Source organism: Lagopus muta, chromosome 1, assembly GCF_023343835.1.
Source record: "Lagopus muta isolate bLagMut1 chromosome 1, bLagMut1 primary, whole genome shotgun sequence".
NCBI classification, from domain to species: domain Eukaryota; kingdom Metazoa; phylum Chordata; class Aves; order Galliformes; family Phasianidae; genus Lagopus; species Lagopus muta.
Window position 1 is genome coordinate 116,797,824 of NC_064433.1, and position 22,419 is coordinate 116,820,242.

At 40.0% G+C, this 22,419-nt stretch overlaps 1 protein-coding gene across 2 annotated transcripts in view; it reads right to left on the bottom strand.

The window, feature by feature from the left end:
• The window catches only part of POLA1 (DNA polymerase alpha 1, catalytic subunit), a 192,996-nt gene that overhangs the window by 160,168 nt on the left and 10,409 nt on the right, over window positions 1–22,419 (bottom strand). For both annotated transcript variants that reach the window (XM_048933783.1, XM_048933782.1), the window contains exons 11-21: window positions 19,921–20,033; window positions 19,361–19,477; window positions 12,999–13,073; window positions 11,778–11,916; window positions 9,179–9,336; window positions 7,279–7,363; window positions 6,277–6,338; window positions 5,461–5,550; window positions 2,829–2,945; window positions 1,851–2,026; window positions 73–202 (exon numbers count right to left, since the gene is read on the bottom strand). In XM_048933783.1, the coding sequence (XP_048789740.1) occupies window positions 73–202; window positions 1,851–2,026; window positions 2,829–2,945; window positions 5,461–5,550; window positions 6,277–6,338; window positions 7,279–7,363; window positions 9,179–9,336; window positions 11,778–11,916; window positions 12,999–13,073; window positions 19,361–19,477; window positions 19,921–20,033 (1,262 nt within the window). The remainder of the gene's footprint in view (window positions 1–72; window positions 203–1,850; window positions 2,027–2,828; window positions 2,946–5,460; window positions 5,551–6,276; window positions 6,339–7,278; window positions 7,364–9,178; window positions 9,337–11,777; window positions 11,917–12,998; window positions 13,074–19,360; window positions 19,478–19,920; window positions 20,034–22,419) is intronic.

Here is a 22,419-nt window from a genome sequence, read left to right on the forward strand (position 1 = left end):
AAAAAAAAACAACAAAAAACAGCACTAAATTTGAGAAAGAAAAGAGAGGGGGGGGAAGTCTTAAAAATGTACCATAACATTTCCAGAGATGTTTGTAATCTGAAGGGCTAGTGGCAGAACATTCAGCTCACACATGATCTGGAGAATGAACTTGGCATCTGTCCAGGTGTTTTCCAGCATGAACAGTAAGTGAGGAGAATCACTGGAAAAAGAAGTGGAATGTCCCCTTAAAGTAAAATCAGGCTTGCATTCTACATAGAACACACCTATGGACCCCAGCACTGCATTAAATAATTTAACTTTTCACGACAAGATTAATGACAATAATTAAAAATGGTTTGCATATTCCATTAGTGTATCTAAAAATTAAGTCTCACAAATCAACTTGCACTGCATACAGAATCACAGAATTAATGAATCACAAAGGTTAGAAAAGACCTCTGAAACGAACCACCACCAATACCTCCCCACTAACCACATCCTTTGTACCACACCTACACAGTTCCTGAACACCTCCAGGGACAGTGACTCCTTCACCTCCTTGGACAGCCTGCTCCAGCACCTCACTGCTCTTTCAGAGAATAAATTTCTCCCAGAATCTAATTTGAATCTCTCCAGTGCAACCCAAGGCCATTCCCTCTTATCCTATCACAGTCACCTAGGAGAGAAGGCAGACCCCAACCACAACCTTGCCACAACCTCTTTTCAGGTAGCTGTAGGGAGCGATAAGGTCTCCCCTGAGCCTCCTCTTCTCCGGACTGAACAATCACAGTTCCTTCAACTGCTCCCCATAAGACTTGTGCTCCAGACCCCTCACCAGTTTCACTGCCCTTCTCTGGACACACTCCAGGGCCTTCACGTCTTTCCCATACTGAGGGGTGCAGAGCTGAGCACAGCACTTAACATGCAGCCCCACCAGAGCTGAGTACAGAGAGAGGATCACTTCCCTGCTCCTGCTGGCATCAGTATTTCTGATAAAAGCCAGGATGCCATTGGCCTTCTTGGCCACCCAGGCACACTGCTGGCTCATGTTCAGCCAAACATCAATCAATACCCCCAGGTCCATTTCCTCCATACCATCTTCCAGCCACTCTGCCCCAAGCCTGTAGTGTTGCCTGAGGTTGCTGTGGCCAAAGTACAGGGCCCAGCACTTGATCTTGTTGTACTTCATCCCACTCGCCTCAGCCCAGCTATCCAGCCTGTCCAGACCCCTCTGTAGGGCCTTCCTACCCTCAGGCAGATCAACAATTCCTCCCAGCTTAGTGTCACCTGCAAACTCACTGAGGGAGCATTCAATCCCCTCATCCAGGTCATCAATTAAGAAACTGAACAGGACAGACTCCAACATCAACTCCCGGGGAACAGCATTCGTGACTAATCACCAGGTGGATTCAGTTCCATTCACCATCATCCTCTGGGCCCGGCCATACAGCCAGTTCTTTACCCAGCAGAGAGTGTAACTGTCCAAGCCTTCGGCTTCCAGTTTCTCCAGGAGAACGTGCTGAGACTTCGTTCAAATCTAGGCAGATCACACTGACAGCCTTTCCCTCATCTGCCAGGTGAGTAATCCAATCACAAAGGAGATCAGGTTGGTCAAGCAGGAGCTGCCTTTCACAAACCCATGATGGCCTGATCCCTCAGTTGTCCTGCATACGCCGTGTGACCTTACTCAAGAGGAACTGTTCCATGACCTTGGTGTCAGGCAAGGTTACATAATAAGCCATCACCCTCCAGCAGTTTGTCATTATGAACAATTACAATTATTTTATTCTACAAACACCAAAAGTCAACGTTTTCTAAATAGCACCTACTATCCATTGAAGGATTAAAAACAGAAGTCAGCAACACACCTGTACATATTTCGAATTTCCTCTGGTACAATGGTTACCCTCTCCGTTTTCAAAATCTGATGGACCAGTTCAGACAAATGGTAACTCTTGCAGCGAATTAACTCTTTAGCTGAAATTTCTACATCACAGATCATCCGACCACACGCAGCATTCCTTTCACCAAATCCTCCTCGACCCTTCACCAAGTAGGAAGGAAAAAAGCAAACACCACAACAACAACAAAATGAAGCAATCACATTTTAACAAAGAACATATACCTAAAATATATGCTTACAGGACTCGGTCAAGTCATCCACCAATCTACCAGTGGAAATGCTTACACCCTACATGAATTCATTACCTGTTAAATATTAAACCACTGTGAAAGTGGTATTGATTTTTTTTTTTCTTTAAATAATATGAACAGTCCCAATGAGAATGTGTTTACGGATTTTTTTTTTGTCCAAGGACAGTTTTTTGTAGCAACAGCAGGACCAAAAGTCAAAGAACAAGCCATACAGAAATGCTCAGCCTCTAGGAAGGACAGGAACAAGCCACTAAATTCTCAGACTCTGTACTTTAATATTCTGAGCCTCATACATTGTCCTCTGAACAAATACATGCTAAGAATTACACAATTATTAACCTAGCAGTTCCTCTGTGGGATGATTCACCAATCAATCCAAATTACATTTTCTCATTTTACAGTTAACAGCAGACAAAGACAGTTACAGTAAAGACTATTGCAATTAATCTGTCATTACCATCATCGACTTGAAGTCTGTAAACTAAATTAGCCTAACTTGAAAATTAGTTTAGCTTATTATTGTAATAAAAGTCATATAAACACTCATCACTTCTGATCTGGGACACGTGAAACCTAGCATGACCAACAGTCAAAATACATCAATGTCACATCTACAATTCCTCATCAAAACTAATTCATTTTTAATCATATGCAACATAAAGGGTCTTAAAAGACTTGAGCAATCTTCCTACCCCAAGCTTTGGCATATTGGACCTCCTCAGACGACCTATCTTGGACCAGTGAGGGACTTTGCACACATTAATTCTTTGAAGCAGCACTTCCAGATCAAATCCATAAATATTATGACCCTTGCAGCAGAAAAAACAACAAAAAAAGGTTACCACAAATGCAAATTGAAAGACTTACTTTCACACAGTTGGTATTCCTTTGCCCTTTGTGATTTTTTCATCTAATTGATGGCATTATCTCCCTCATAGAAAGCACTTTCTAAGAGAATGTTCATCAACAGTACTCATTAGTCTTAACACTAACAATGCTGTTCGGGAGAATACCAAAAACAGCTCTACAACTGGCTCATACCACACAATTCAGCCTTATGCTTTGTTAACAAAGATGAAGATTTAAAACATTCCAGAAAAAAATCATATTCTTTATACAGCATATAAAGTTAGCTACGAGCAATTCCTTTTCTCCTTTATTCTTATTATACGCTTATTACTCTTATTATCATTATTATAATGTTGTTTTATTTTCTTTGATACTTCAGTTAGGCAGATTTGTCATCCAATGTTTTCATCTGAGACTCCTGCAACATTTTTAACGTTTAAGCAGTGCTAAGGACACCTACAGCACTGGCCCATAAGTGCTGCTATAGGCATAATGCTACTCTGCTGAACAGGAGTCTGTGTGGAGTGGACAAGTCAACCACCAGAAAGTGCAGGTTCACCATTTCAGACACATCTGCACAGTACGATACGTGCAATATCACAGAATCACAGGGTTGGAAGGCACCTCAAGGATCATGAAGCTCCAACCCCCCTGCCACATGCAGGGCCACTAACCTCCCCTTTTAATACTAGACCAGGCTGCCCAGGGCCCCATCCAATCCGGCCTTGAACACCTCCAGGGATGGGGCATCCACAGCCTCTCTGGGCAGCCTGTTCCAGCACTTCACCACTCTCACAGTAAAGAACTCCCCCTGACATCCAACCTAGATCTCCCCTCCCTCAACTTAAGACCATTTTCCCTTGTGCTGCAGTTATCCACCCTTTCAAAGAGTTGATTCCTCTCCTGTTTGTAGGCTTCCTTTAGGTACTACAAGGCTGCAGTGAGGTCACCCTGCAGCCTTCTTTTCTCCAGGCTGAACAAGCCCAGCTCCCTCAGCCTGTCCCTGCTGACCACCCCTCTTCTGATGGAGCCCAGGATACCATTCGCCTTCCGAGCCGCAAAAGCACACTGCTGGCTCATGTTAAGCTTTTCACCCATCAAGACCCCCAGGTCCTTCTCTGCAGAGCTGCTCTCAAGGACTGCTCCTTCCAGTCTGTATGGATGCCTGGGATTCCTCCAGCCCAAGTGCAAAACTCTGCACTTTGCCGTGTTGAACCTCATCAGGTTCACCCGGGCCCACCTTTCTAGCCTCTCGAGGTCCCTCTGAATGGCATCTCTTCCTTCCACTATGTCAACCGCACCACTCAGCTTGGTGCTGTCAGCAAACTTGCTGAGAGTGCACTCGATTCCCTCATTGATGTCATTGATAAAGATGTTAAAGAGCACCAGTCCAAGACAGACCCCTGGGGGATGCCACTCGTTACCAGCCTCCATCTGGACACAGAGCCATTGATGACCACCCTCTGTCTGCGGCCTTTCAACCAGTTTCTTGTCCATCAAGTGGTCCACCCATCAAATCCATATCCCTCCTTAAAATCAACACTCTACAGCTTAGTTGAGTAACCCTCTACCTATGCTGCCATATCTTGTCTTTCAACAGCACTAATTAAACCAGATGCAACTCAAACTATACCAACACTGTTCTGTTCTTAGGCTTAGAGCTCTCACATCTTCACAACTGGCAACCCAAATCTAAAAACAGTGCTTGCAGCCTTTCCACTAATGCCTACCACTAACGCCTAGAAGCTAGGCTTGTAGAGGGAACACAGGATACCAGCTGCAGTGAGCTGATCACATCCGGAATCTGACCGCTCACTTCCTCCTATGCTCAACACTTGTCCTAATTATTTGTATGTGCTTATAGGAGAGTATGAAATCTCATATAACCAGCCCCACATTACTTCAAAACGTCCCCAAAATTTCACTGAAAATGTATGCTATTTAAACTTTATAAAAATAGAAAACGAGTAATTATAATAAAACCTCAGTTGCTAATATAGCAGAAAACAAAACAATGCACATTACAAAGTTTCTCTTAGATCCCAAGGATTTGTATAGGTCATCATTTTGACTCACAGTATAACACAATATAAATGGTGATACAAATTATAAGAGCATCTAAACTGAAACAGACTCAGTATACAAAGTGCTCCCATTTTTCTAGAAAATCATGAGGGTTTTATTTTGTATGGTCTTTCTGAGTTAACAAAAAAAAAAACTTATTTCAAATATTTCTGAAATACTACCTATTTCAGATATTATGGAAAATAATAGGATGTACAAAATGCTTTCAGGGTCGAATTCTGTATTATCTTTGTACCAAAGTATATTTGCGGTCTTATAAGCAAATTCAATTCATAAGGCATTTTAAGACAAACATAAAAGGAAACTAAAAAGGGATAAAGCAGAATAGAAAAAACCTGACTAACTGACAATAGACTTTAATTTAACTCTCAAAGTCTCAGAACTACTCACCACAACAACATCTGGGTCAATTTTGTGAATCTTCGCGAGGAAAAATCCTAGCAGCGTTCTCTCTGTTGCAGCAATTTCTATTTTAGCATTCTAAAAGGAGCAAGAGAGCACCTGATTTCAATGACCCAATAAGTTTAAAATGGAAACATCTCCTTTCCCCTACTAGTTACAAGACAATAATAAAGCACCACAGAGCTCTCCCTTCCCTTCTGTAATTCAGGGCTTTTTGTTCTCACTCATGTAGACATAGAAAGCTTTTCTCAGTGGCTTTTTTTTTCCATTTTGCTTTTGTATGCAGGTGACTACTGATATTTTAAGAGCCTCCTAAGAATCAAGCACACCAGGAAAATGCTCCATGTGCGTCCTTCATTCATAGACTTAAGATCACACAAAAAGAGAGGAAAAACAAAAATAGGTTACTTCATTATTCTGCCAACCCTCGCAACGCCCTTTAGAAAAGGTAAAGGCAGACTTTACTATCTAAGGAAAGAAGGAAAAATTCCTTAGTTTATTATGAGTACATACTTGTGTATAATGAAAATTAATCACAATTTTAAGCCTCCATGCAAAACATTTTGAATTCTCTTGTCTAAACAGCCCATCTACCTTATAAGCACTGCTAACAGTAGCGTTGAACCATATGAAGCAAACATCTCTGTTTACAGCAATGCAAAATAAATACTAGGAATTAGGTTTGTGGAGTGGAAAACTAATGAAATAATCATGCCATTCCTTTGCACGTTTCTCTTAACACAGCTCATCCAAATCAACACAGCGTTCATATTTTAAGAGGCACTACCAACCAAATTAAATTACCTTCTTTTTAATCTCTTCTTTGAAGTCGTAAGGAAAAATGCAATCATTGGGTTTGGAAACAGCTGCAAAATAAATTATATTTGCTCTTATGTACACGTTCGTAACTGTACCCTCCGTAAGCATCCATCCACAACAAAAGGAGCTAAGAAAAACTAACTCATAATCCCAGGAAGTCAGCCTTATGCAAGTACGTGCCTCTGATGCCAAATGCTTAAAAACACAAAATCATTTTACTAAAAGCCATGTCCACCAGATGAGAATTGCTACCTTTTACATAGATCCTACACAAAATGTCTTATTTAACTCCTCATCTGCCACTGATCTTGCTAGCAAAATGAACTGATGACACATGAACCCAGAATCATCTCATCTAGATTTTTTTTTCAAGAACTAACCAAACATTCCAGTTTTTTCTATAGACAATTTAATCATTTCTAAATTTGGGGTAGAGCTTACATGTACGTGTATCTTTAAGGTAACTGAACAATGACAAAAGTATTAAATAATTCTAGTTAGATCTATTTTAGGTTACCAATGAGAATACAGTTATGGCTCACAACTTCCTAAGAAATTTCTCTCACAAGCATTCAAAACTCTTTATTACTCTCACCCAGGGTCCAACTCTCAAAATTTAGCTGAGCCCACTGCATGAGATTTTCAGTAACCCTTTTTTAATTTTTATTTTTCAAGTTCTATTGAGAAGAACTGAACTGAAAAATAACTAAGTGATAGTAAAATGGTCTAAACTCATAGGTGAAAAACAACGTGAGGAAACAGAATTAACACTAACAGCAAATATAGAAAGCAGCACAGAGCAAAGTTGCATCACGTAACTTCAAGCTTCACCATTTTCAATAAAGTTTTCAATAAAACAGCAGTATCCAGTAAATAAGGAGAAAAGCCTGCCTGACAGTCAAGTTAGTCATTTGACAGAATGAAGTTTAAAGAAAGAAGCAACAACAGGAAAAAAAGACGCCTTCATGACCTGTTCCAAGCACATACCACAGAAGTGTGTCTGAAAAGGAGGCTGAGGTGGAGCTTTATCCAAAGGAAATTTCTGATGAATCAGAGCTGCCATAGCAACAATCTAGACCAAGGATGTACAAAATACACAGAAATATAAAAACAATTACTATCAATATCCGTATCTTCCAACCCCAGCAAATATGTTTTCTTCTGTTTCATTACCTATTTTCTCTCGCTTCAATAAACAAGAAAAATATATATTTAAGATGAACTTCAAATATAAGATGTTAAAAAAGGAGTTAAGAACTGATCTTAAGTAAAACAAAAATGTAATTTACTCATAAATGATCATCTTAGAATTTTGAGATATGAAATTTTGGAAAACCCTGTTGTTTTTTTTCAAGTTTTGTCTGAATAGGCCCAATCATTTAAGGGATAACTTATGAAGTGCATAAGGGATGTGAGCACAGCAAGACATGCAGAAGCCTTCCCCCAGGATGAGTTTCCTCTCTTCCAACCAAGAAGTTTCAATGTTTAGAAGTTTTTGCTCTGCTAATTCTTCTTGCTTGTTTTGCTGACAGAAATCTTTGCTCCCCACATTGGTCAAGAAAGCCCAACAGAAGATAAATCAGACAGGTTTGAGAGACATTTTGGCAATCTTGCTAGTACCAGGCGTATGTCTCATTAGGTTGGCTTTAATGTGATCAAGAGGACTAATTCTTTAAAAATTTGTCAGTCTTGGCTTTTTTTTTTTTCACTCTATAAGCCAGAGTCAACTATCCTACAAAGTGAATATTAAAATCTCCTCCTAAGTTAGGGAGACTTCTGTTAGAAAACAGATCAGCATGTCTAATTGCACTTTGTGGTCTGCAGTCCACAACTGAAGATGGCCACCCATACTTCTCTGACTTCCTGAGTAAAAGAAAAAGTCTCACAGAGGAATCATAGAATCACTAAGGTGGAAAAAAACTTTAAGATCATCTAGTACAGCCATTAACCCATCTCCACTATGACCACTAACCATGTCCCTCAGTGCTATAGCTACACATTTCTTGAGTGCCTTGAGGAACAGTCATTCCACCACCTCCCTGGGCAGCTTGTTCCAACGCCTCACCACTCTCCCGGAGAATAAATTTTTCCTAATATCCAACTTGAACCCCCAGACCATTCCCTCTCATCATACTGCTGTCACCTGGGAGAAGAGACTGACTCTTACCTCACTATAACGCTCTTGCAGGCAGTTGTAGAGAGCGGTAAGGCCTCTCTTGAGCCTCCTCTACTCCAGACTGAACAATCCTGGTTCCCTCAGCTAATTCCCATCAGTCCTGTGCTCCAGACCCTTCACCAGCTTCATTGCCCTTCTCTGGGCATACTCCAAGGCCACAACCTCTTGTACTGAGGAGCTCAAAACTGAAGACAGTACTCGAGGTGTGGCCTCACCAGAGCTGAACACAGAGAAACAATCACTCCCAGCTCTGTAACGTTGCATTGAGCTTGTGGTCCAAGTGCACAACTCAGTACTTGGTCTTACTGAAGCCCATACAACTGGCCTCACTTTATTGATGCAGCCTACAGTAGAAGCTGTAAGATCTAACAGATCAGATCAGGCCTCATTCCACTTTGGGGAAAAAAAAAAAAAAACAAACAAGTCATTTTACCTAGGACATGTAACACTGACATTCAAAAATAAATAAATATATATATCTAGGATCTGCTGTCACAATGAGTTATCACCAAAAGGTCCCAATGAACCCACTGAGTCTGACTTACACTGATATTAGTAAATGTTTCTCTGAAATGTTGGCTGCACAGAAAAGTTATTCAGCAGTATTCAGGCATTTTATAAATTGAAGTTTTTCCAAGCCTTTAGGAGGTTTCTAATGCAGAACACAGAACAAAACAACACAAAACCAAAAATCAAGAGCAGATTACTTACCTCATTCTGGTGAGTCTTTGGGTTCTGAATGGTCTTCATGCTGAGGGACATTACCACAAGAGGAGGAGGAGGAGGAAGATCTTTAACCACGTTCACCAAGCCAGGCTTCATGGCCACTGCCTCTACCTTACACCAGCTGACTGACTGACTTGAGGGCTCTAAAGAAACAACACAAACCACCTTCACTCTTTTTGGAATCACAGGTAAGAACTGTCTAATAGTAACATCAAAAAGGGTATGTTCCTGTAAAGTTTTGCACTTGTAGGCTACATTCAGGTTAATCCTGACAACACTATGGTAACTCAATACTCTCATTTACCACAAGCCTAAACACACCAGAGGCTTTTTTGCATACACAGACACACACGAAAAAAAAAGAGAAAAGGAGGATTTTTATTTAGGCCAGGAAGATTTCTTGCGTCTCCTGTTAACAGCCTAGAAGTCCCAGCTCTACTGGATTCCCAACTCACAGATCATGTTACATGTCTGAAACTGAGGCAGATGAAATAATATGTGGATTAATTTCCCTGACAGATTGAGGATATTGGGAAAAAAAAAAAAAAAAAAAAAAAAGTAAACCATCCATTATATTTGAATATTTTTTAAAGTATAATTATTCATTTGAAAAAAAAAAAAAAAAACAAAAAAAAACAAAACTCATTCCCAGAAGATGCTGATATGCAGACAAGATAACTCACCACAGCCAGTTACAATGAAGCTGAGGCTGCATTTTTAAGGGATTAGCATTTTGAGGATAGGTGCTGGTAGACTTGGCTACTTGACACCTCTTTGGAACCAACACACTACGTTCTCTCACCATTCCTGCTCCAAATGCAAATAGGTAACTGACCAAAACATCTTCAGCTGTAAAAAACACCTGATCATCTCTCTAAACGAGACAGGCAATCAGCTACTTAACAATTTCTTAATTTAATTTCCAACTTCTTACACCTACAGCTTCAACTAGCATGCTACAGAACAGTGGTTCCCAAGGTGGGATGCATGCACCCCAGGGGGCACAATAAGACAATCAACTGGAGGTTCAGGAAGAATTTTTTTTTTTTTTTTTTTACCATTAATAAAAACATTTTTAGAAATTGCTTATTTAACACACTCCATTATTTTTTTTGTTTTTATTTTGGTGTATATTTTATAGTTAGTCAAGTATACTTCCTATCCTGAGACTCTCCACAGGAAATATGGAAGGGAAGGTACAAGTAAGGAAGAACTGTCTGATAAACTAGATTAAAAAAATACTTGGCTTTGCAACTGAAAATCCTGGGCAACAACTACTAAGATTTACATAAATACAACTAACTAAAGACTGAGTTTTCAATACAGTAGGCATGTCACCATTTTGAAATGAACAATTCTGATACCAAGTTACAGACCCTCTCTAGAACCTGAAGGCTGTAACAAAGATATAGGAATGGGTAAAGAACTTCCAACTTCCTTAATATACCATTTAACTCTGAGGTGAGATCAGAATCTGATTCCAGCAAGGAATCCAACACTCATCAACATTAGGTAAAAAGGAACAGTTACTGTCTGAACTGTTAGCTATCGTTACTATGACGTTTGCTACGTGGAACAACTTTGGCCTCTTTTCAGATGGAGAAAGAAAACACCAAAGGAATACGAAGTCAATTCTTGAGCAAAGAACACAGGTGAAAAGCTATTCTTAGGCCTTTAAGTTCAGTGCCAGGAAGTACACTGACGCTTGCCAAGGCCTGGTGGAAAACTCATCAGAGCTAGTTTGTCTTTTGGTAGTCAAGAATTTGTTGTGTACATTCCAGCTCAAAATCCTTACTGGTATCAGCTTCATCAGTTTTTGAGCCAGGTGCTAAAGAAAACTGTTCTATCAGAATTCAAAATTGTATAAATATTTCAAATACAAATTTCAATTATATTCAATTTCAATATACAATACTGTATACAGTATACAGTATACATACATACATACTGTATGTATGTATGTATACATACATACATACATACTGTATACAATATTCAATTTCAAATACAATACTGTATTTGAAATGCCTCAGAAAGATTCCAAGAAAACTCATAGATTTTGTCAAATATGATTAGCACCCCTATGTTTTTGAGAATACACAGCACACACTGAATGAGGAACTCTAACCAAGGCAAAGTTAGGCTCCACATCACAAATTATCAAGTTCCACACCAGAAATTTTCAAGCGCAACAGAAAAATACTAATACATCATTTTTTGAAGCAGAGACTACTGATTATATGTCTTTTTTGTGTATGTATTTCTTTTCTGGAAACATAAGTAATTTTAACTAGCTCAGTGTACAGTGCTTTAGAGTATGTATCAAAGTGCTGGGAACTGCACCATTCCTTCTCACTGCTACTCAAAGTTATAATCTGATCCGCCATGCACAACCTTACATGGGCAGAGCTTTCAAACAGAAAGTTACTATTTGTACCAGATAATGAAAACTGCATAGATAAATTAAGAAACTAATTTGTAAAATGAGAATTTATCAGTAGAGATTATATTTTTCCTCCCCCCTAGGATCCCCAATTATCTAAGTTTTTCAACAAACAAGCATTCCACACGCAAAGAGCCATACGTGGATTTTTGATTTCCAGCCAGCACGGTCCTTTGATCTTTCTACTCATCAAGAGAAGTTCCAAGCTAGAAGTGTTAGTTCCAAATGCATGTGAAAATGTTTCTCCTTTCAGGTCTTGAGGAAGCCGAGGGTATTCAGCCTAACAAGTAACAAAAAGCAGTGAGTCACTTCACACCGCGGAAGTTTTCATGTTGACACACTATACTCAGAGAGAACCTTCACGGAACTGCGGAGTACCTGAAATCACTGTAATTTCTCCTCATGCACAGCCTTTACTTGTAACACTTTACAGTAGTTCAAGAAATTACTCTACTGACTGTACTTAAATAGCCACATAACTACTTAGAATCAGGACACTAATATAATACGCTTGAAGCAAAAGTTCCTCATCCTCACTGGATGCAGGAGAAATATTATCATCAGCAAAGACTATAGCAGAGCTCCAAGTCTGTACAAAAGCTGCTCAACTGTTGTACACATCAATAGACAGCTCCAGTCTTCATATGATAGACAACATTAAAGCTGGATTAAAGCACTAAAGCTTGCACAGCTAAAGAAAGATTTGCAATAGCTTGCAAACCTCTATGAGACACTGCTTTAGCAACTGAAACTTGTATTCTGGACATGGATTCAAAGGAAAGCATTTAAAGTTATTGGTTAATTTAAACCATCTTTCAGCACTTTAGGCCCTGACACAGCACAGCTAAATGCTGTTAGGCTGATTAGTTGATTTGGTGGCAAAACAACGCAATATAAAAATAATTCTGAATATACACACACGATAGACAAATTATAACTGGGAGGGATGTGGAAAGAACGTAGCAGTTGCTAGAAATATTTCTCCTCCTTGTGACTTCTTTACACGATACAGCAAACTCTAACAAATCATCACGTCATAATTTTCCTAGTAAATAACTATTATGGCAGGGACTAACAAGCATACAAATGGTAACAAAAAACAAACAAACAAACCAGCTGCAAGCTTAGGTATTAATTAATCTCTGCATTTGGAAAATAGCAAGTTAACTCCTATACCCTTAAACAACAAACAAACAAAGCCAACAAGAAGATAATGAGCAACTATCTACACAACGCAACAAAGGAACAGACACTAGATACAAAGGGTCAAATGCTATGATTCTTATTCTTATAGAAACATAAACAATTCCCAAGTAGGTACGAAAGCAAGTTCTGGTCTTTCATCAGATTGATTATACTCACCGAATATTTAACTTCTAAGTATTCAGACTTGGCTGGAACATCCGGGATCTCAAAGGCATAGTATTTTTCCACTTTCTGAATAAAACAAAGACATTACCATTTCTTCAGTATCTTCAAATTGAAGATGAATTCTGTCCCAAAAGGTGATGAAATAAAGGCCAACCAAAGCATAAAACCTCAAATACCATGGGCTTGATCACATATTACCACTATTGTAACTCATTATAACCACCTAAATATAGTAAAACTGTTTTAATTTCTGTATTTAATCTATCCAGGTTTTCATACCGTGAACAGTTCTGTACTGAATAAATTCACAAGCATACTGACCGTTACAAACAAAAGCCAAACAACGTAACAGCTAAGGAAACTCCAAAATATTTTGTACATTCACAGACTGCAAAAACATTCTTGACAATTGGTGGTCGCAGACAATCACAAAAATCCTGAAATGGCTGAGGTAGAACAGCATCTCAAAAGGTAACGCAGCCCAATTCCCTGCCCAGAGATGGGTCAGCTAGCACTGACTTCGCAGGGTTGTGTTCAGTTGGGTTTAGATTGTCTCCAAGGATGGAGACTTGTCAGCCTCTCTGAGCAATGTGCGTCATTTCTTGACATCCATTACAGTAACAAAAGGTGTTTTCTTATGCTCTGAAGAAATTAAGGGTCTCACATTATACCTGCTACTCTCGTCCTCTCAATGGGTGCCAATTAGAAGTGTATGGCTGTCTACTTCCCCTGCTTCCATAGATATTTATACACAGTGCCCCCCCCCCCCCCCCCTCGCCCCTTCCCCAAGCCACCTCTTCTCCAGGCTGAGTAGCGCCAGCTCTCAGTTTCTCATGACAAATGTCCCTGCCTTCATGATTATCTCTCTGGTCCACTCTCTACAGACATGCTGAGGCTATGCTCTGCACCATCATCTATATCACTAACCAAGCTACTGCACAATACGGTACCTATCCCTACACTACACCAGTGACTGGCTTCCAGATGCACTTCGTGCAGCAGATCACAACCTTTTCAGCACAGCATTTCAGCCACCATTCTCTACTTGACCACCAAGCCAGTCTCATCTCCTTACACATGGCTGCCAGCTTGGTTAACTTCCCCTTTGTAAACCCACACTGAGCACTGACAAGCACCTTTCTGTGTGCTTTGTGTGCCTGGCAACAGCTTTCACAGTTGTTTCCTTCAGCACCTTCTCCCAGGGTCTGAGGTGAGACTGACCATTCCCCAGAACGTCCTTCACAGAACAGTTGAGATTGGAGGTGACCTCCGAGGCCATCTTTTGGCTCATCTTGAGGACACCAATGACATTTCTGTTCTTTCAGTCCTCAGGAACCTCCCCTGATCATCATTATCTTTCACAGATGACCAAAGAGCTGCCTCACAGTGGAACAAGCCAGCTCTTTCCTCATTCATGGGTGCCACCAATCATGTGCTGTGGACTTCTATCTGTGCAGTTTAACATTCCTAACCTGACCCTCCTCTGCTGCAGAGTCTTCCTTTCTACGACTCTCATTCTGGCCTCCTGGTACCAGGGACTGCTGAAGGCTGTACTTATTAACAAAGACCAAGGTGAAAAAGGGACTGAGTATCCTGACCCCTTTCACCAGCAGGCCCACCTTTTCCATAGTTCTCCAATACCTTTAGAAGTTGTTCTTGCTGCCCTTTGCCTCTCTTCCATCTTGCCATATTCATCTTCAGGTGGGCTCTGGCCTTCCTACTTCTATCTATATATGCTTCAATGGCCACCCAGACCCATGGGTCACTTGACCCATGCTTTCTTTTTCTGTTTGAATCTATTCAGAAGTTCCTGGTTCATCCATGCAGGGCTCCTACCAGCTTTGATGGATTTTCTGATGGTCAGGATGAATCCTTCTTGAGCACAGAAGAGGTGATCCTTAAAAAATAAACTCTCCTGAAGTCTTACTCTCTCCAGGGACATCAACCACAGGATTTGTCCTAAAAGATCCCCAAGTAGGCCAAAGTCTGATCTCCAGAAGACCAGGGTTGTAATTCTGATTTCTGCTTCCCTTCCTCCTCTCATGTTACTGACCTCCAACATACTGTCTTCATTGCAGTCAAAGCTGTCCCAGACTTCATATTCTTAACCAGTTCCTCCTTGTTTATAGGAACCACGTCCAGCAGTTTCTCCCCTCATCAAATCTCCAATCAGTTGTGCCCAAAAGCTGTCATCACTGCATTCCAGAAACCTCCTGTATTGCTTATGCTCTGGTGCATTGTTCTTCCAGAAGATATTGGGATTGTTAAAGCTCCCCATAAGCAAACAGGGCTCGCAGAAGTGAGGTTTCTTCCAGTCATTCGTAGAAGGCCTCATCAGGCAGTCTGCAGCAGACACCTCCCATGGCTTTACCCCATGAATCCGCCCTATAATGCTGACCCAAAAGCTGCTCTTTGTCCTCCCTCAGGCAAAGCTCCATGCAGACCCACTGCTCTCTCATACAAAAGGCACTCCCTCTTTGCCATTCCTGCTTAACCACATCCTCCCCACTATATATCCATGATCACAACCAATACCCCTATCACTGCAACACAGTTCCTCCTTCCATACCCCCATGCCTTAGCACACAGGCATTTCAGAGAGGAACCCAAGAGAGCTGATTTCCCAACAGCCTGTCAGCTGTTTACTTTATTACAGGCTTTCTATTGTATTTCATTTTTCCATTTGAATGACTTAGGCTTTACTAGAAAGTAGTCAAGTTTGTTTATATGTAACACAGAGATAGTTAAAGCAGTCTCAGATCAGTACAACTTCACTGAAAGTATCGCTTCTGCTTTCTGCAAGAACAGTAATGATTTTCTGTTTTTCAAGAACAATTACCTCCACTTTCCAAATAATTACAATATCTTGTTTAGCAGTGCTATTGGACCTGCTGAAATGTTATGCTCTACTGTGCTACGCTTTGCAATACTTCACAAACCATCTGCACCAGTTACACATCCACACTGCAGAAATGCATTACGCCGTAACTATGCTGGGATGCTTTTACTCATACAAGAATTCCTGGAGCCCCTTTTAACTAAAGGTCATATTTTCACTGGAGAGAGTCAGCATAATATAGCACTACTGTAAGTATAACAGGGAAAAGTAGGCTACCAGAAACGGGAATAAACCTTAATTGAATAATTAAATGCATGCACAGTTAAGTGCATTTATTTGCTTTTGTGTTATGTTTTTGTTCTTCTTTTATTCCTTAAAATAATAGCATCAGCAATAGCTCCCTCAGAGCACTACAGTTAAGTCTGCTACTTCTCACATCACTGCAAAACTGCTGGGATTTAAGGCCACAAAACCTGGGTAAAGAAGAGAGGTCCTTCTATTGGAAGAAGGCAAATCCAGAAGCAAGCACGGCATCAACTGCTACTCAGAAGCAGAAAGAAGCACTGTAGCTCAGTGTACAAGCATCACTATGAGGTCAGAACAGTGTAAGAAATCAGCCTTCAAATGTAATCTGAATTATTTAGCCAAAGCAGCACCTCACATGAGCAGCACGTTACAGTCATAAAGTAGCAGATGGCCACACATTGCTGTTAGCACTTACCTTTTTTTTTTTTTTTTTTTTTTTTTTTAAACTCTCAGGCTTCAAACAAGTTCTTGTTACAAATGCAAGCTGAACACAGGGTAAAAATAGTATGCGGCAGTGATTCATCTGCGTTATTCCACAGAGCTCAGCTCAATTACACAAGCCCCTGGTCATAACTGCAGTGAATGAATGCTTTGCTGCAGAGTAATCTGCCCTTGAAGTGGCCCTTCAGAGAGCAGAAATGAGCAGCAGTGATTAGCTGCTAAGTTTCTAAGTGGAGTATAAGGCTGCTTTCAAATTGATTTGTGAAGACTTGCTAACTTGGCAGCAGTGCAACCCACTGAAGCTGCAATTAGCAGCAGGTGCAGGAGGAAGTGATATGGCTTAAGTGTATCTGTTCAGAGGGACAAAGTTTGGGGCTGGCAAGGCCAAGACAGGCACACACGTGCATGCAGAGAACAACTTGTTTCAGTGTATAAATACCAGATCTCTCTGCATCATCAGAAAACGGGATACTCTGAACAAAACAACTTTGGGTGCATCAGAGGTATGCCAACAGCTCTTCTAGTTCCCAGCTAAAGATGAAAGAATGAGTTTCTCCTAGTTTCATACTGCTGTGCAAGAAGTCACACAGTACCCCAGTAGTTCCACCATTACCTTACAGGCAGCAACAGCACCCCCTGCTGCAGACATGCAGTCTGTCCTGGTTTACTTTGCGTAACCCTGTCACTGGTCACAGAAATTTTGTATTAAACTGGAAGAGCAGAGTTTACCATATTCTCCCCTCAAAAGCCTCACCAGCAGCAGTCCTTCCCCCCTTCCCCCCCCCCGTACCTTTTCTAACACCTTACCCCCACATTACCACCTGCCTGCTCTGGTCCTCACTTCCTCCTGGAAGGATTTAATAACTATCAAACTCGGAAAAAAATATGCCAACAAAATAAAGCTAGAGTGCATTACACCATATTCAGTTAGTTAAAATCAGTTATCTGGAAAGCTTGACAATTTCTAACAGTAGAAACACTGCTGTCAGGTTATTTCAGAGCTTCTGTGAACCCTCAACTCAATCCAGTCTAATTTATTCACAAATTACATTTTATAAGTATATTCTTTTGCTAAAACCATCCTTGTAAGCAGCTCTCTTACTGCTTCTCTCCTTTTAATGTTTTTAGAGAGCAAGTAGCTCCTACCATTATTCTTCAATTTACTGGACTGAAAATAACAATAAAACTCTTTCGTAGTAATCTCTGGTACAACTGACTTTCCTTTTGTCTCAACCCTCCTAATTGCCATCTTCTGTATCTACTGTCCCTTAAGTTCATTGTTCCTCATCAGGATGATCAAGTGCTGTAACATTCTAGGTAAGATCTTATGTCACAGTGCTGCTGCTTCCCTGTTCCTGCTAAGGAACACCAAGGACCCCAGATGCATTGCAGTCACATGTCCTGAAAATACAGTTCAGTAGTTCCTCCAAGCCCTATATAAAAATAAGTAAAAAACTGACAAGCTTTGAACAAAAATCAGAAAGAGCAGCTTACAAACTTTCTGCAATGGCTTACTTAATTTCTAAAACCCATCTCTGAAAGTTAAACTATCTTACTCTGTTACCTTGTCTATTTTTCTGGATTATAATGGAATGGATGTTTTTTTTTTTTAATCAAGATCCTTTTAGCAGATCTGTATCTGCTTACAAAGGTCTTTTCCCCTCTTTCCTTTTCTGAAATACAACTATTTGCAACTTCTATTTTAATCAAGAATTGATTAGCCCTGAATTTCCTTTTTCATTCCTGGAAGGGTCTTTGAACAATGAGCTATTACAAACTTGAAGCATTGCTGATGTTTTCATTTCATCAGCCTGTATTTCCCAAGTACTCACCTCCTAAAGCCTGTCCTAACACGAATTACCCCATGAACTTGCTTTTATTTTCCATCATTTTTTACCATTAAAATCCCATTCTTCCTATATTTTTACTCACCATCCCAATTACTGATCACCCATCCCAGAATGAATTTCAAGTCACAAGGACTCCTCAGAAAAGTTACAACTAATTCCATGCCACCAGTAATAACAAGGAAAGCCAGCTTTACTTCACCAGTGTTACTTCAAGAAACAGAAAAGTTTCTGAGCACCATGTTGTGAACACATCTTTTCCTTCAACTTGCACGTTAGCCACCTTGCCCCCACACAAACTCCCTACCTCCACACTCTCCCCCTGCCATCATCAAAAGATGGAGGCTCTGCATAGTTAAATGAGAAAGCTTCCTCATACTACTATCATCCAAATCTGCAACACTTAGCAGCATCATCTGCTCTTTCCCTGTGGCTATGACAAGTTTCATATTACTGTATGTGTAGGTTTCCTAAAACAGCAACATTTTATTTTTCAGTAGTCATTTAAGAATTTGTTGAGTAAACAGCACAGCGACAATAAAGCTGCAAAGTTATTGCACATAGCAGCAAGGCCATAACAGCTGAAGTTTCAAGACTGAATGAGCCTTTAGAACATGTTAGATCCTGTGTAGTTCATTACAACAATCCATGTTCCAAGCACACTCAAGAGGGCAAACATGCCAGGGTAAAGGATGAAACACACAAAGAAAAAGCTTCAATATGACAACCGGACAAATGCAAAGACAGTCTAATCCCAGCGCACTCATCTCTCTGCTCAACAAAACCATCTTTCACTTTAAATTCTAACATGATCTGCTAACTGCATTTCAGAATAACCTCTCTCACTGGACTTCAACAGACTTCCCACCTTTCAAACCCGAACAGTAGAAAATGAGCAAATAAAATACTTGCATACAAACCTTGGATTTGAACTTCATAATCTTATACTTTGGTGAAATGCAGTCGTTAAATTCCTTGAAAACATTCATTATGGTTACCGGAGTCTCTGTCTCTTTCCCACTGGATAGATCCATCTCCTTAAAAAGAGAAGTTTTACAAATCAGCCAGGACAAAGAAGTTGAATTTTGTTTTGATATTACAAACCGTTTATCTCCTCTAAATAAACACTGTGACACAATCAGCCAGGAAAACCTGAATTAAAAAAAATACTATTTGAAAGAGAGTGTTAAGAAAGTTCCACTCTTTCTTGTAATACTTGGAGGCGTTTTTACTCTGTGAGCAGCAGAACTAAACATAACAATTTGTCTGCACTTGTTAGCTACAGTCAGGGGAAAGCAGCAATGCTACAACTGCATTTCACACAACATACACCACGTGTGTGCTGCACATCGCTTTACCAACATCTGCATCAGTCAATACTGGCTTCAGCAGTTCATATAAACACGCTACTAGAACTCACAACCTGCCACGATCAGAATGAAAGGCACTTATGTTTGACATGCTTAAAAGATACACTTACTGTTTCACGTGGCAGTAGATAAACAGTTCTCTCAATGTTTTTCACCGTCACACAGCAGCTGACGTAGGTGTTTGCTGATTCGATCCAAACTTTGCCAAACAAAAATACCACACCTAAGGAAGCACAGCAGAGCAAGGAGTTCAATAGGCAACTCTTAATCTTGCTTAAAGCCACTAAGTATGTATTATTTCTACATGCACACAAATGCAACCATTTCCTCGCTTCGGTCCTTGAACATCAAATCTTTTCTATGTAAGCAGTATATTCTAAATTGTTTTAAACACTGGCTGTGTAAATTATCTGCATAGTTCTTCACACCACGACCTCCATCACAATAGTAACAGGATTCTGATATGTGAAATTCAAAATGGCATCACCCAACCAGCCTCAGAATTCCAATCTGATATTCCACTTGTACCTACAATAGTTTCACAAGTTGTGAGGAAAGAAAGGGAGGGAGAAGTCACTGAGAGCTGAAGATAATCAGAATGCCTGTGCTGTCAATCACTTCTGAAATATCTGTGTTATCTGCAATTGCTCATTCTTGAGCGAGACTTGTACAATTAATCCCATTTTCCTTCAGCACTGTGAGATTAAGACTCCTAATAAAATCTGGAGAAACACATTCAGAAGACAACAACTAAAAGTTAATTGATTGCATGATTTCAATTGGCTTTTTCTTTCCTTTTTAAGTAGATGAGGACATTGAAAGATGTATTATATTGTAAGAAATATGCTATGATGCAGTTATATCGTCAGTAGACATTTCAAAAAGCTTACATGCAGCTGAACTAGAGTAACTGACTCTTCACAGTGAACCACATCATTACTGGACATCTTGAGCCATTAAGAATCTGGAACTAGCAAGAAATGCCACAAACAGCTAATCCATGATGCTAACCTTTGAAACGACAGAACAGGTGTAGCTGAATTTCAAGTACAGTTCTGAATTACGTGTAAAATGAACTTCCAGGAGCACTTGGAAAACCAGATTTCACCTGAAAACCTGATTTCACCTCCAAAGTCCATAAATAATTGGAAATTTGATTACACATGACACAGTTCCTCTACTATTAATGAAATCAGAAATATGAGAGCTGTGACCATCTCAGAAACAATGATTCAAAGAAGAAAGATTTATATTTTGTAACCTACTTTGGTCTGACAATGCACAAAATAAGTCCGTCGTTAAGCACTGCAAATTATCTTTGCCGTGCAATCTATCAGATGTAAAGATTCCTTCCTTACTCCATTAGACAGCAGATAAATCAGTGTAGATGCACTAAGCTGGATGACAGAATTAGAGTGACAGGCAAAGAAAAATCATTTCTTGAGTGCTTGGAGTAGATGTGAACAAGACTGCTTTTGTCAAGGACAGAGAAGAGAACGTTGCAGTTTTGAAGATGAGAGTGAGGACGCATGCTTCAGCTGCACAAAGTGTCTGAAGAGATTTTAATACAGATACAATCTTCAAGATTTGGACAGTTAGAATAAAGGGATCTAGAAAGGGCTGAAATTACAGATCTAAGTGACAGGGAAGATGGAGTTCTTGTCCTTGGCAATCATTTCTCTTTTGAAAGACAGACAGATTTGGGTGGGTTTGTATCATAGCAGACGGCTGTTTGAACAGCACACGATATTAAGAGCAGTGGAAGTTAACCTGCAAGAGGCATACATGTAAGCAGATGAGAAGTAGAAATAAGGATACACAGGCCTGCCAAGGTCAGGATAAAGAGCCACCTGTATTGCAGAGAAACTATCATCAACTCTAGCACGGACAAAATCGTGGCCTCAGTCCCCTTATTTCGCAGAAACAAAGTAATTTACAACAGAAGGAATCTTTGGAGGTCAACTGGCCTCAAACACAATACTATCTCTGAAAGAAGGGCCAACTTCAAAAGAGTTCTCAGAGATATTTCATCTGTAAAACACAGAAACAAGAGAAGACATACAGGGATCTATCCCCTGCAAGCTTGCTTGTGGAAAGAAGAAACAAAGGAAAAAAAGAAGTAAAAATGTAAAACACAAAATCTGTGAAAAGGAAGATTAGTTGTCAATGAATCAAAATGCAAGCAAGTCAAGAGACAGGGAAACTATCTTGCTCAAGGTTAAGAAAGGTGGTTTTTTTATTATTATTATTACTATTACTCTAAACTGTTAATAGGATTACAATTCTCAAGTTCTCTCCCTGAGATAGCGAAGACAGTTATGAAAAGTAAGCCTCCAAAAATGATTAAGTTTGAAAGAGTCTTATGATTACACTGTAGTATTTACCCTTCAGGCCACGCATTTGAGATCACAGCAAATGAAGCACAAAGACCATGAGCGTGTTAAACAACAAGCAGTACCAAAATTTTCCCTTTTATGCTACTAATTGAAAACAGGTGCAGTCTTTATTATTCAATCATGAAAAAGTCATAATGAGAAAAGAACACTCCTTGCAAGCGAGGAACAGAAATCCTTTCATAATTATGTTCCATTCAGCAACCACTGACTTAG